Source organism: Portunus trituberculatus, chromosome 2, assembly GCF_017591435.1.
Source record: "Portunus trituberculatus isolate SZX2019 chromosome 2, ASM1759143v1, whole genome shotgun sequence".
NCBI lineage: Eukaryota > Metazoa > Arthropoda > Malacostraca > Decapoda > Portunidae > Portunus > Portunus trituberculatus.
In genome coordinates, this window is record NC_059256.1 from 13,319,682 (window position 1) to 13,332,693 (window position 13,012).

At 35.0% G+C, this 13,012-nt stretch overlaps 1 protein-coding gene and 1 long non-coding RNA gene across 6 annotated transcripts; both read right to left on the reverse strand.

Annotated features, from left to right (window-relative positions):
• Positions 1-1,534: 1,534 nt before the first annotated feature.
• On the reverse strand, positions 1,535-3,196 carry LOC123506474. 5 transcript variants are annotated; one of them, XR_006675448.1, is made up of 4 exons: positions 2,080-3,196; positions 1,764-2,029; positions 1,662-1,672; positions 1,535-1,599 (listed from the first exon to the last, which is right to left on the reverse strand). It is a non-coding gene; the product is annotated as an uncharacterized LOC123506474 (long non-coding RNA). The 5 variants fall into 5 exon arrangements; XR_006675447.1 differs by having other exon boundaries at positions 1,535-2,029; positions 2,080-2,698; positions 2,821-3,196; XR_006675449.1 differs by having other exon boundaries at positions 1,535-2,029; positions 2,420-3,196.
• Positions 3,197-7,304: 4,108 nt separating this feature from the next.
• On the reverse strand, positions 7,305-12,787 carry LOC123507061 (techylectin-5B-like). The gene is made up of 4 exons (XM_045259605.1): positions 12,770-12,787; positions 12,397-12,581; positions 11,779-11,891; positions 7,305-8,647 (listed from the first exon to the last, which is right to left on the reverse strand). The coding sequence occupies exons 1-4, from the start codon at positions 12,785-12,787 to the stop codon at positions 8,424-8,426; spliced, it is 540 nt and encodes a 179-aa protein (XP_045115540.1). The 3' UTR covers positions 7,305-8,423.
• Positions 12,788-13,012: the final 225 nt, after the last annotated feature.

The window sequence follows — 13,012 nt, forward strand, 5'->3', positions numbered from 1 at the left end:
AATTTTTTCTCAAATCTTAGTAATTTATAAGCAAGTATAGATCTCGGATAGAAATATATTTGCATGAAATGTAAATTCTATATGTAGAGAGAGAGAGAGAGAGAGAGAGAGAGAGAGAGGTGGAGTGTGGGAAGCAAGGTCCTCATTGACACACAGGCTGTAATCCCATAATGAGCCCAGCACCAAGTTTCAGGCCAGGAAATCCTTAAAAAAAAAAAAAATAAATAAATAAATAAAAACAGCGCGTACACGACCTTTCTAAAATGTCCAGACAGTATGTACATTGAGCATGTTCCTAGAGAGAGAGACTGACCATTCTATCCTGCCAAACTGTCCTCCTCTACCTTCCATCTCAAGCTTCTCTAAAGTGTTTCAATCAATCCTCAATAGAAACAGTCTCAAACATGTGTCACTTCGCTATCTTCTGTGTGACTACTACTACTACTACTACTACTACTACTACTACTACTACTACTATCACCACCACCACCACTACTACTACTACTACTACTACTACTACTACTACTACTACTACTACTACTACTACTACTACTACTACTACTACTACTACTACTACTACTACTACTACTACTACTACTACTACTACTACTACTGAGTGTGATTTGACATTTCAACGGCTCCGAAATGTTTTTTTCTTCTTCTTCTTCTTCTTCTTCTTCTTCTTCTTCTTCTTCTTCTTCTTCTTCTTCTTCTTCTTCTTCTTCTTCTTCTTCTTCTTCTTCTTCTTCTTCTTCTTCTTCTTCTTCTTCTTCTTCTTCTTCTTCTTCTTCTTCTTCTTCTTCTTCTTCTTCTTCTTCTTCTTCTTCTTCTTCTTCTTCTTCTTCTTCTTCTTCTTCTTCTCCTCCTCCTCCTCCTCCTCCTCCTCCTCCTCCTTCTCTTTCTCCTCCCAATCATCATCATCATCATCATCATCATCATCATCATCATTATTATTATTATTATTATTATTATTATTATTATTATTATTATTATTATTATTATTATTATTATTATTATTATTATTATTATTATTATTATTATTATTATTATGTTAGTAAATAAAAGACACGGATAACTCTATAACTATATTTGTGATCCATGACACATTAATCTATTACACCTAATTATATACAATGATTATTACTAGTATTTGGCAGTAGTAGTAGTAGTAGTAGTAGTAGTAGTAGTAGTGGTGGTGGTGGTGGTGGTGGTGGTGTGAGAAGAATTGTAGCAGTAGTAGTAGTAGTGATAGTTGTAATGATAATTGTAGTAGTAATAGTAGTAGTAGTAGTAGTAGTAGTAGTAGTAGTAGTAGTAGTAGTAGTGATAGTAGTAATGATAACAGTAGTAGTAAGTAGTAGTAGTAGTAGTAGTAGTAGTAGTAGTAGTAGTAGTAGTAGTAGTAGTAGTAGTAGTAGTAGTAGTAGTAGTGACAATAACAATGATATTTACAATTCTTAAATTAATAATTATCTTCCTCCTCCTCCTCCTCCTCCTCCTCCTCCTCCTCCTCCTCCTCCTCCTCCTTCTCCTCCTATTTATGATAACTACACTAACTTCTACTATAACCCCAGAAACACCTATAACTACCACTATAACCTCAAAAAACACCTATAACTACCACTATAACCTCAAAAAACACCTATAACTACCACTATAACTTCAAAAACAACTATAACTTCCACTATAACCTCAAAAACACCTATAACTTCTACTATAACCTCAAAAACACCTATAACTACCACTATAACCTCAAAAGACACCTATAACTTCCACTATAACCTCAAAAAACACCTATAACTACCATTATAACCTCAAAAAACACCTATAACTTCCACTATAACCTCAAAAAACACCTATAACTACCACTATAACCTCAAAAAACACCTATAACTACCACTATAACCCCAGAAACACCTATAACTTCTACTATAACCTCAAAAAACAACTATAACTTCTACTATAACCTCAAAAAACACCTATAACTACAACTATAACCTCAAAAAACACCTATAACTTCTACTATAACCTCAAAAAACACCTATAACTACAACCTCAAAAAACACCTATAACTACAACCTCAAAAAACACCTATAACTACCACTATAACCTCAAAAAACACCTATAACTTCTACTATAACTTCAAAAAACAACTATAACTACAACTATAACCTCAAAAAACAACTATAACTTCTACTATAACCTCAAAAAACAACTATAACTACCACTATAACCTCAAAAAACACCTATAACTTCTACTATAACCTCAAAAACACCTATAACTACAACTATAACCTCAAAAAACACCTATAACTACCACTATAACCTCAAAAAACACCTATAACTACCACTATAACCTCAAAAAACACCTATAACTTCTACTATAACCTCAAAAAACAACTATAACTTCTACTATAACCTCAAAAACACCTATAACTACCACTATAACCTCAAAAAACACCTATAACTACAACTATAACCTCAAAAAACACCTATAACTTCCACTATAACCTCAAAAAACAACTATAACTACAACTATAACCTCCAAAAACACCTATAACTACCACTATAACCTCAAAAAACACCTATAACTACAACTATAACCTCAAAAAACACCTATAACTTTCCACTATAACCTCAAAAAACACCTATAACTTCCACTATAACCTCAAAAAACACCTATAACTTCTACTATAACCTCAAAAAACAACTATAACTTCTACTATAACTTCAAAAACAACTTTAACTTCCACTATAACCTCAAAAAACACCTATAACTTCCACTATAACCTCAAAAACACCTATAACTACAACTATAACCTCAAAAAACACCTATAACTACCACTATAACCCCAGAAACACCTATAACTTCTACTATAACCTCAAAAAACAACTATAACTTCTACTATAACCTCAAAAAACACCTATAACTTCTACTATAACCTCAAAAAACAACTATAACTTCTACTATAACCTCAAAAACACCTATAACTACCACTATAACCTCAAAAAACACCAGTTCCAATATTTCTTTGCTGTTTTAGTAATGTTCTGCTTTAAACTCTCTTAAATAGCTTGAAAACACCCTTTAAACACACCAAAACACCCTAAAACACGCAAAAACACCCTAAAACACACCAAAACACCCTAAAATGCACCAAACACCCTTTAAACACACCGAAACACCCTAAAACACGCAAAACACCCCCAAAACACACCAAAACACATCAAAACACCCAAAACACCCTAAAACACCCTAAACACACCAAAACACCTTTAAACACACCAAAACACCCTTTAAACACACACCAAAACACCCTAAAACATGCAAAACACCCCAAAACACACCAAAACACCCTAAACACACCAAAACACCCTAAAACACACCAAACACCCTAAAACACACCAAAACACTCTTAAAACACACAAAACACTCTTATAAACACGTAAAATCACCCTCAAAACCTGAAAAACACTCTTAAAACACAAGAATATACTACAACACCCTTAAAAACATCTTTAAAACACTCAAAAACACCCAAAATCACCCTAAAACACTCAAAACGCCCTTTAAAACACACACATCTGCATTTTAAATAGAGCGAACAATATTTTTTTACTTTTTTCACAGTTTTAACAATAATTTGGTGTAAAAACCTTGAAACACTCTTAAAACACAGATAAACATCCTAAAACAGCGTTAAATGCCCTTAAAACAGCCTTAAAACTCTCTTAAACATTCCTAAACACTCTTAAACAGCTTCTAACACATTCAAACCCCTTCAAAACAGCCTTAAAACTCTCTTAAACATTCCTAAACACTCTTAAACAGCCTCTAACACATTCAAACCCCTTCAAAACAGCCTTAAACTCTCTTAAACACTCTTAAACATCCTCAAACACACTCAAACCTCTTCAAAACAGCCTTAAAACTCTCTTAAACATTCTTAAACACTCTTAAACAGCCTCTAACACATTCAAACCCCTTTAAAACAGCCTTAAAACTCTCTTAAACATTCTTAAACACTCTTAAACACACTCAAACCTCTTTAAAACAGCCTTAAAACTCTCTTAAACATTCCTAAACACTCTTAAACACACTCAAACCCCTTCAAAACAGCCTTAAACTCTCTTAAACATTCTTAAACACTCTTAAACACCCTGAAACACACTCAAACCCTTTCAAAACAGCCTTAAACTCTCTTAAACACTCTTAAACACTCTTAAACACATTCAAACCCCTTCAAAACAGCCTTAAAACTCTCTTAAACATTCTTAAACACTCTCAAACACCCTTAAACACACTCAAACCCCTTTAAAACAGCCTTAAAACTCTCTTAAACATTCTTAAACACTCTTAAACAGCCTCTAACACACTCAAACCCCTTCTAAACAGCCTTAAAACTCTCTTAAACATTCCTAAACACTCTTAAACAGCCTCTAACACATTCAAACCCCTTCAAAACAGCCTTAAACTCTCTTAAACTCTCTTAAACACTCTCAAACACCCTTAAACACACTCAAACCCCTTCAAAACAGCCTTAAAACTCTCTTAAACATTCCTAAACACTCTTAAACAGCTTAAACACACTCAAACCCCTTTAAAACAGCCTTAAAACTCTCTTAAACATTCTTAAACACTCTTAAACAGCCTCTAACACACTCAAACCCCTTCAAAACAGCCTTAAACTCTCTTAAACATTCTTAAACACTCTTAAACAGCCTCTAACACATTCAAACCCCTTCAAAACAGCCTTAAAACTCTCTTAAACACTCTTAAACACTCTCAAACACCCTTAAACACACTCAAACCCCTTCAAAACAGCCTTAAACTCTCTTAAACATTCTTAAACACTCTTAAACACACTCAAACCCCTTTAAAACAGCCTTAAAACTCTCTTAAACATTCTTAAACACTCTTAAACAGCCTGAAACACATTCAAACCCCTTCAAAACAGCCTTAAAACACTCTTAAACACTCTTAAACAGCCTCTAACACATTCAAACCCCTTCAAAACAGCCTTAAACTCTCTTAGACACTCTTTAGCACTCTTAAAACGGACTGAAACCTTCTTAAACACTTTTACACAGCTTCAAACACTCTTAAACAGCCTTGAACACTCTTAAACATTTTTAAACACTCTTAAACAGCCTTAAACACTCTTAAACAGCCTTAAACACTCTTAAACACTCTTAAACAGACTTAAACACTCTTAAACATTTTTAAACACTCTTAAACATTTTTAAACACTTTTAAACAGCCTTAAACAGCCTTAAACACTCTTAAACCGCCTGGAAACTCTCTCAAACTCTCAAAAACACCACAATTTCTTAGTATTTTCTGTTTACATCAGCAAAAATAAAGGAAATTAAGTGTTTTGATCAGTACATGTCGACATTTTAACAGTACTCTTTTATAAATTGTCAAATATTCTTTCTATATTCTTAATTCTTATTTAATGCATTAATAACTTTGTAAACTAGCTTTCTATTAATTTCTGTTGATTTTTAAGTGTTTACATCAACAAAATATAGGAAATTAAGTGTTTTGATCAGTACATGTCGACATTTTAACAGTACTCTTTTATAAATCGTCAAATATTCTTTCTATCTCTCTTAACTCTTATCTAATGCATTGATAACTTTATAAACTAGCTTTCTATTAATTTTATGTTGATTTTTCAGTGTTTACATCAGCAAAAATAAAGGAAATTAAGTATTTTGATCAGTACATGTCGACATTTTGACCGTACTCTTTTATAAATCGTCAAATATTCTTTCTATCTCTCTTAACTCTTATCTAATGCATTAATAACTTTATAAACTAGCTTTTTAATTATTTTCTGTTGATTTTTCAGTGTTTATATCAACAAAATAAAGGAAATTAAGTGTTTTGATCAGTACATGTCGATATTTTGACCGTTCTCTTTTATAAATTGTCAAATATTCTTTCTATCTCTCTTAATTCTTATCTAATACATTGATAACTTTGTAAACTAGCTTTTTATTAATTTTTTGTTGATTTTTCAGTGTTTACATCAGCAAAATAAAAGAAATTAAGTGTTTTGATTAGTACATGTCGACATTTTGACCGTTCTCTATTATAAATCGTCAAATATTCTTTCTATCTCTCTTAACTCTTATCTAATGCATTAATAACTTTATAAACTAGCTTTTTATTATTTTTCTGTTGATTTTTCAGTGTTTACATCAGCAAAATATAGGAAATTAAGTGTTTTGATCAGTACATGTTGACATTTTGACCGTTCTCTATTATAAATCGTCAAATATTCTTTCTGTCTCTCTTAATTCTTATCTAATACATTGATAACTTTATAAACTAGCTTTTTATTAATTTTTTGTTGATTTTTCAGTGTTTACATCAACAAAATAAAAGAAATTAAGTGTTTTGATCAGTACATGTCGATATTTTGACAGTACTCTTTTATAAATATTCTCTCAAATCTTCAAGTTTTTCACGATCCAAGCCTCAATTTACACTTTTCACACTGTCTTCCACCTACTGTCACTAAATCTGCCCACCATTCTGTCTAAAAACCTCAAAAAAACACAATTTAATCTGTACAAAACTTAAAACTGGCAAATTTTTCACAGTTTTTCACGAATATTCTGTCAAATCTTCACTTTTTTCACGATCCAAGCCTCAATTTACACTTTTCCCACTGTCTTCCATCCACTGTCACTAAATCTGCCCACCATTCTGTCTAAAAACCTAAAAAAAACACAATTTAATCTGTACAAAACTTAAAACTGGCAAATTTTCACAGTTTTTCACGAATATTCTCTCAAATCTTCAAGTTTTTTCACGATCCAAGCCTCAATTTCCACCTTTCCCACTGTCTACCATCCACTGTCACTAAATTTGTCCACCATTCTGTCTAAAAACCTTAAAAAAAAGCAATTTAATCTGTACAAAACTTAAAACTGGCAAATTTTCAGTTTTTCACGAATATTCTCTCAAATCTTCACTTTTTTCACGATTCAAGCCTCAATTTTCACTGTTCTCACTGTCTTCTACCTCCTGTCACTAAATCTGCCAAACATTCTGTCTAAAAACCTTAAAAAAAACACAATTTAATCTGTACAAAACTTAAAACTGGCAAATTTTCAGTTTTTCACGAATATTATCTCAAATCTTCACTTTTTTCACGATCCAAGCCTCAATTTTCACTGTTCTCACTGTCTTCCACCTACTGTCACTAAATCTGCCAAACATTCTGTCTAAAAACCTCAAAAAAAACACAATTTCATCTGTACAAAACTTAAAACAGGCAAATTTTCACAGTTTTTCACGAATATTCTCTCAAATCTTCACTTTTTTCACGATCCAAGCCTCAATTTTCACTTTCCCCACTGTCTTCCATCCACTGTCACTAAATTTGTCCACCATTCTGTCTAAAAACCTTAAAAAAAACACAATTTAATCTGTACAAAACTTAAAACTTAGACATTTTTCACAGTTTTTCACGAATATTATCTCAAATCTTCACTTTTTTCACGACTAAAGCCTCAATTTTCACTGTTCTCACTGTCTTCCACCTACTGCCACTAAATCTGCCCACCATTCTGTCTAAAAACCTCAAAAAAACACAATTTAATCTGTACAAAACTTAAAACTGGCAAATTTTTTAGTTTTTCACGAATATTCTCTCAAATCTTCACTTTTTTCACGATCCAAGCCTCAATTTTCACTGTTCCCACTGTCCCCCATTCACTGTCACTAAATTTGTCCACCATTCTGTCTAAAAACCTTAAAAAAATCACAATTTAATCTGTACAAAACTTAAAAGTGGGACATTTTTCACAGTTTTTCACGAATATTCTCTCAAATCTTCACTTTTTTCACGATCCAAGCCTCAATTTTCACTGTTCTCACTGTCTTCTACCTCCTGCCACTAAATCTGCCCACCATTCTGTCTAAAAACCTTAAAAAAAACACAATTTAATCTGTACAAAACTTAAAACTGGCAAATTTTTTAGTTTTTCATGAATATTCTCACAAATCTTCACTTTTTTCACGATCCAAGCCTCAATTTACATTTTTCCCACTGTCTACCATCCACTGTCACTAAATTTGTCCACCATTCTGTCTAAAAACCTTAAAAAATCACAATTTAATCTGTACAAAACTTAAAACTTAGACATTTTTCACAGTTTTTCACAAATATTTTCTCAAATCTTCACTTTTTTCACGATTCAAGCCTCAATTTTCACTTTTCCCACTGTCTCTCACCTACTGTCACTAAATTTGTCCACCATTCTGTCTAAAAACCTTAAAAAAAACACAATTTAATCTGTACAAAACTTAAAACTGGCAAAATTTTCACAGTTTTTCACGAATATTATCTCAAATCTTCACTTTTTTCACGATCCAAGCTTCAATTTACACTTTCTCCAGGCTATTAACAGTCTCCGGGCCCAGGTTGGTCACTGCTAGCACTGCCGAAGCTTTTGGGGCGCAGTTTAAGCTGTAGAAACCTCAAGCTTGCCCATTTGTACCTTTTGGGTGACCAGTAGACCCAGCCCACGGAGTCAAACTGATCGGAATTGGACAAGACGCCTGTTGGATTGGCGTTATGACACACGTTATACCAAAAACCGCCTTTGTATTCGTGTGCACAGCTGCCTGGCGGGGAGAGAGAGAGCGGGGCAGTTAGGAAGGGTTTTTGTGTGTTTGGTGTGTTTTGGGGGGTTTTTGGGGTGTTTTGAGGTGTTTTTAAGGGTGTTTTGGGGTGTTTTTGAGTGTTTTGGGGTGTTTTGATGTGTTTGGGGTGTTTTGGTTTTGTTTTGCGGTGTTTTGTGGTGTTTTAAGGGTGTTTTGGGGTGTTTTTAAGGATGTTTTGAGTGTTTTGAGTGTTTTGTGTATTTTGTGTGTTTTGAGGTGTTTTTGAGTGTTTTTGTGTGTTTCTGTGTGTTTTAGGGTGTTTTGGGATGTTTTTGTGTTTTTCAAGAGTTACGGACAGTGTTAATAGTGTTTTAGGGTGTTTTTGGGGTATTTTGAAGGGTGTTTTGGGGTGTTTTTGTGTTGAATTGGACAAGACGCCTGTTGGATTGGCGTTATGACACACGTTATACCAAAACCGCCTTTGTATTCGTGTGCACAGCTGCCTGGCGGGGAGAGAGCAGCAGTTAGGAAGGTGTTTTTAAGGTGTTATTTTTGTGTTTTAAGGGTTTTGAAGTTTTGGGGTTTTGAAGGTGTGTTTGAGGTGTTTTGTGTGTTTTCAAGTTTTATGGACAGAGTTATTGGTGTTTTGAAGGGTGTGTTTGAAATGTTTTTGAGTGTTTGTGGTGTTTGAGTGTTTTGGGGTGTTTGATGTGGTGTGTGTTTTAAGTGTGGGTGTTTTGTGTTTTGTGTTTTCAAGAGTTATGGACAGTGTTTTGTTTTGAAGAGTGTTGTTGAAGGGTGTTTTGTTTTGAAGGGACGCCTGTTGGATTGGCGTGACACACGTTATACCAAAACCGCCTTTGTATTCGTGTGCACAGTGTTTGAGTTAGTGTTTTGCGTGTTTTGGGTGTTTTGAGTGTTTTGGGGTGTTTTGATGTGGTGTTTGGGGTGTTTTGGTGTTTTGGTTATGGTGTTTTGGGGTGTTTGGGTGTTTTAAGTGTTTGAGTGTTTTGTGTTTGTTGTTCAGAGTTATGAACAAGTTATTGGTGTTTTGAAGTGTTTTGTGTTTGTGTGTTTGATGTTTTGTGTTTTGGGGTGTTTTGTGTTTGTGTTTTCAAAGTTATGGACAGAGTTAATGGTGTTTTAAAGGTGTTTTGGGTGTTTCAAGTTATGAACAGAGTTTTTGAGTTTTGAAGTGTTTTGGTGTTTTTGTGTTTTGTGTTTGTCAAGTTATTTGTTGAGTTAATGTGTGTTTTAGGGTGTATCTAGTGTTTTGTGTGTTTAGTGTTTTTTGAGTGTTTTAGTGTTTTGTTTTTTGAGTGTTTTGCGTGTTTTGTGTTTTGAGTGTTTTGTGTGTTTTAGTGTTTTTGTGTTTTGTGTGTTTTGTGTGTTTTGAGTGTTTTGTGTGTTTTGTTTTGTGTGTTTTGTGTGTTTTGTTTTTTGTGTTTTAGTTTTGAGTGTTTTTGTTGTGTGTGTGTGTGTGTGTGTGTTTGTGTGTGTTTTGTGAGTGTTTTGTGTGTTTTGTGAGTGTTTGTGTGTGTTTTGTGTGTGTTTGAGTGTTTTGTGTGTTTTGTGTGTTTTGTGTTTTGTGTGTTTTGAATGTTTTGCGTGTTTTGCGTTTTTTGTGTTTTTGTGTTTTGTGTGTTTGTGTGTTTTGTGTGTTTTTGAGTGTTTGAGTGTTTTCGTGTTTTTGTGTTTTTGAGTGTTTTTGTGTGTTTTTGTGTGTTTTTGTACAACAACAACAACAACAACAACAACAACTACAACTACTACTACTACTACTACAACAACAACAACAACAACAACAACAACAACAACAACAACAACAACTACTACTACTACTACTACTACTACTACTACTACTACAATCCTCCTCCTCCTCTTCCTCCTCCTCCTCCTCCTCCTCCTCCTTCTCCTCTTAGGACAGACAGACAGCCATCCTACAGAAATTTGTCACCATTATTTTTGGCACCATTATGTTTGGCACCATTCAATTTGGCACCATTAAGTTTGGCACCATTCAATTTGGTACCATTATGTTTGGCACCTTTCCATTTGGCACCATTAATTTTGGCACCATTATGTTTGGCACCATTCCATTTGGCACCATTATGTTTGGCACCTTTCCATTTGGCACCATCATGTTTGTCACCATTATGTTTGGCACCATTATGTTTGGCACCATTCAATTTGGCACCATTATGTTTGGCACCTGTCCATTTGGCACCTTTCCATTTCGCACCATTATATTTGGCACCATTATATTTGGCACCATTATGTTTGGCATCATTACGTTTGGCACCATTATGTTTGGCACCATTATTTTTGGCACCATTATGTTTGGCACCATTATGTTTGGCACCTTTCCATTTGGCACCATTATGTTTGGCACCATTATGTTTGGCACCTTTTCATTTGGCACCATTATGTTTGGCACCATTATGTTTGGCACCTTTCCATTTGGCACCATTCAATTTGGCACCATTATGTTTGGCACCATTCAATTTGGCACCATTATGTTTGGCACCATTATGTTTGGCACCTTTCCATTTGGCACCATTATGTTTGGCACCTTTCCATTTGGCACCATTATGTTTGGCACCATTATGTTTGGCACCTTTCCATTTGGCACCATTATGTTTGTCACCTTTCAATTTGGCACCATCATGTTTGGCACCATTATGTTTGGCACCATTATGTTTGGCACCTGTCCATTTCGCACCTTTCAATTTGGCACCATTAATTTTGGCACCATTATGTTTGGCACCATTCAATTTGTCACCTTTCAATTTGGCACCATTATGTTTGGCACCATTATGTTTGGCACCTGTCCATTTGGCACCTTTCCATTTGGCACCATTATGTTTGGCACCATTAATTTTGGCACCATTATGTTTGGCACCATTATGTTTGGCACCATTATGTTTGGCACCTTTCCATTTGGCACCATTATGTTTGGCACCATTATGTTTGGCACCATTATGTTTGGCACCATTCAATTTGGCACCATTATGTTTGGCACCATTCAATTTGTCACCATTAATTTTGGCACCATTATATTTGGCACCATTCAATTTGGCACCATTAATTTTGGCACCATTAATTTTGTCACCATTAATTTTGGCACCATTAATTTTGGCACCATTAATCACCTTTGTGTTTATCATTATCTCTGTCGATGGTGGAAAACTGCATTCCGCTGTGCCAGAGAAGACCATCACCGAGCGTGCTGTTAGTGTCGTACAGCACCGCCTGAAGCCTGTACCTGTAGGAGTAGTAGTAGTAGTAGTAGTAGTAGTAGTAGTAGTAGTAGTAGTAGTAGTAGTAGTAGTAGTAGTAGTAGTAGTAGTAGTAGTAGTAGTAGTAGTAGTAGTAGTAGTAGTAGTAGTAGTAGTAGTAGTAGTAGTAGTAGTAGTAGTAGTAGTAGTAGTAGTAGTAGTAGTAGTAGTAGTAGTAGTAGTAGTAGTAGTGGTAGTAGTAGTAGATCTAACCTAACCTAACCTAGCCTAACTTCACACACTAGCCCTTTGTCCTAGTCTTCCAATGCCCACTTACCCCTCTCACTAGCCCTTGTCCCAGCCTTCCAATACCCACTCATCCCTCACACTAGGCCTTTGTCCCAGCCTTACAATGGCCACTCATCCCTCACATTAGCCCTTTGTCCTAACCTTCCAATACTCATTTACCCCCTTGACAGTCCTTGCAAGTCGACCAAAGCACCCTTTTTTGGACTAGCTAGATTGGTAGATGGACAGTGACTTCAAACTTACCCTTGCTTCTCACTGTCAACTTTGAATTTGTGCCACATTCCAAATCGTCTGCTGTTTTCGAAGTCCTCAGCGTCCACCCTCAGTATGTGTGGCTCCTTGGTCAGCCTGTGTAGGATTTCGTTACCTGTAGGAAGGAGAGGGAGAAGCAGAAAGGGAGGTTTTGTTGAAATGTTGTGGTTGTGATTCTACTGTCAATATTTGTATGGCTGTGTTTTCTTTCTTCCATATCTCCCTCCACAAGTTATCTCCGGTTACCTCCGCCTGCATAGAGTTTCTTCCATGTTTCCTCCACCTTCTCTCCAGTTTTGAATATCCTACCACTCTGCTATCATGGTTAAAATAGTTGTTTTCTAAGATAGTCTCACGTGACAACCTGATATTTTTCCTCCATTTTTACCTCTGAATGTTTGTTTTCTTTCCTCCATATTTCCCTCCACAAGTTATCTCCGCTTACCTCCGCCTGCACAGAGTTTCCTCCATGTTTCCTCCACCTTCTCTCCAGTTTTGGTTATCCTACCACTCTGCTATCATGGTTAAAATAGTTGTTTTCTAAGATAGTCTCAAATGAAAACCTGATATTTTTCCTCCATTTTTACATCTGAATGTTTGTTTTCTT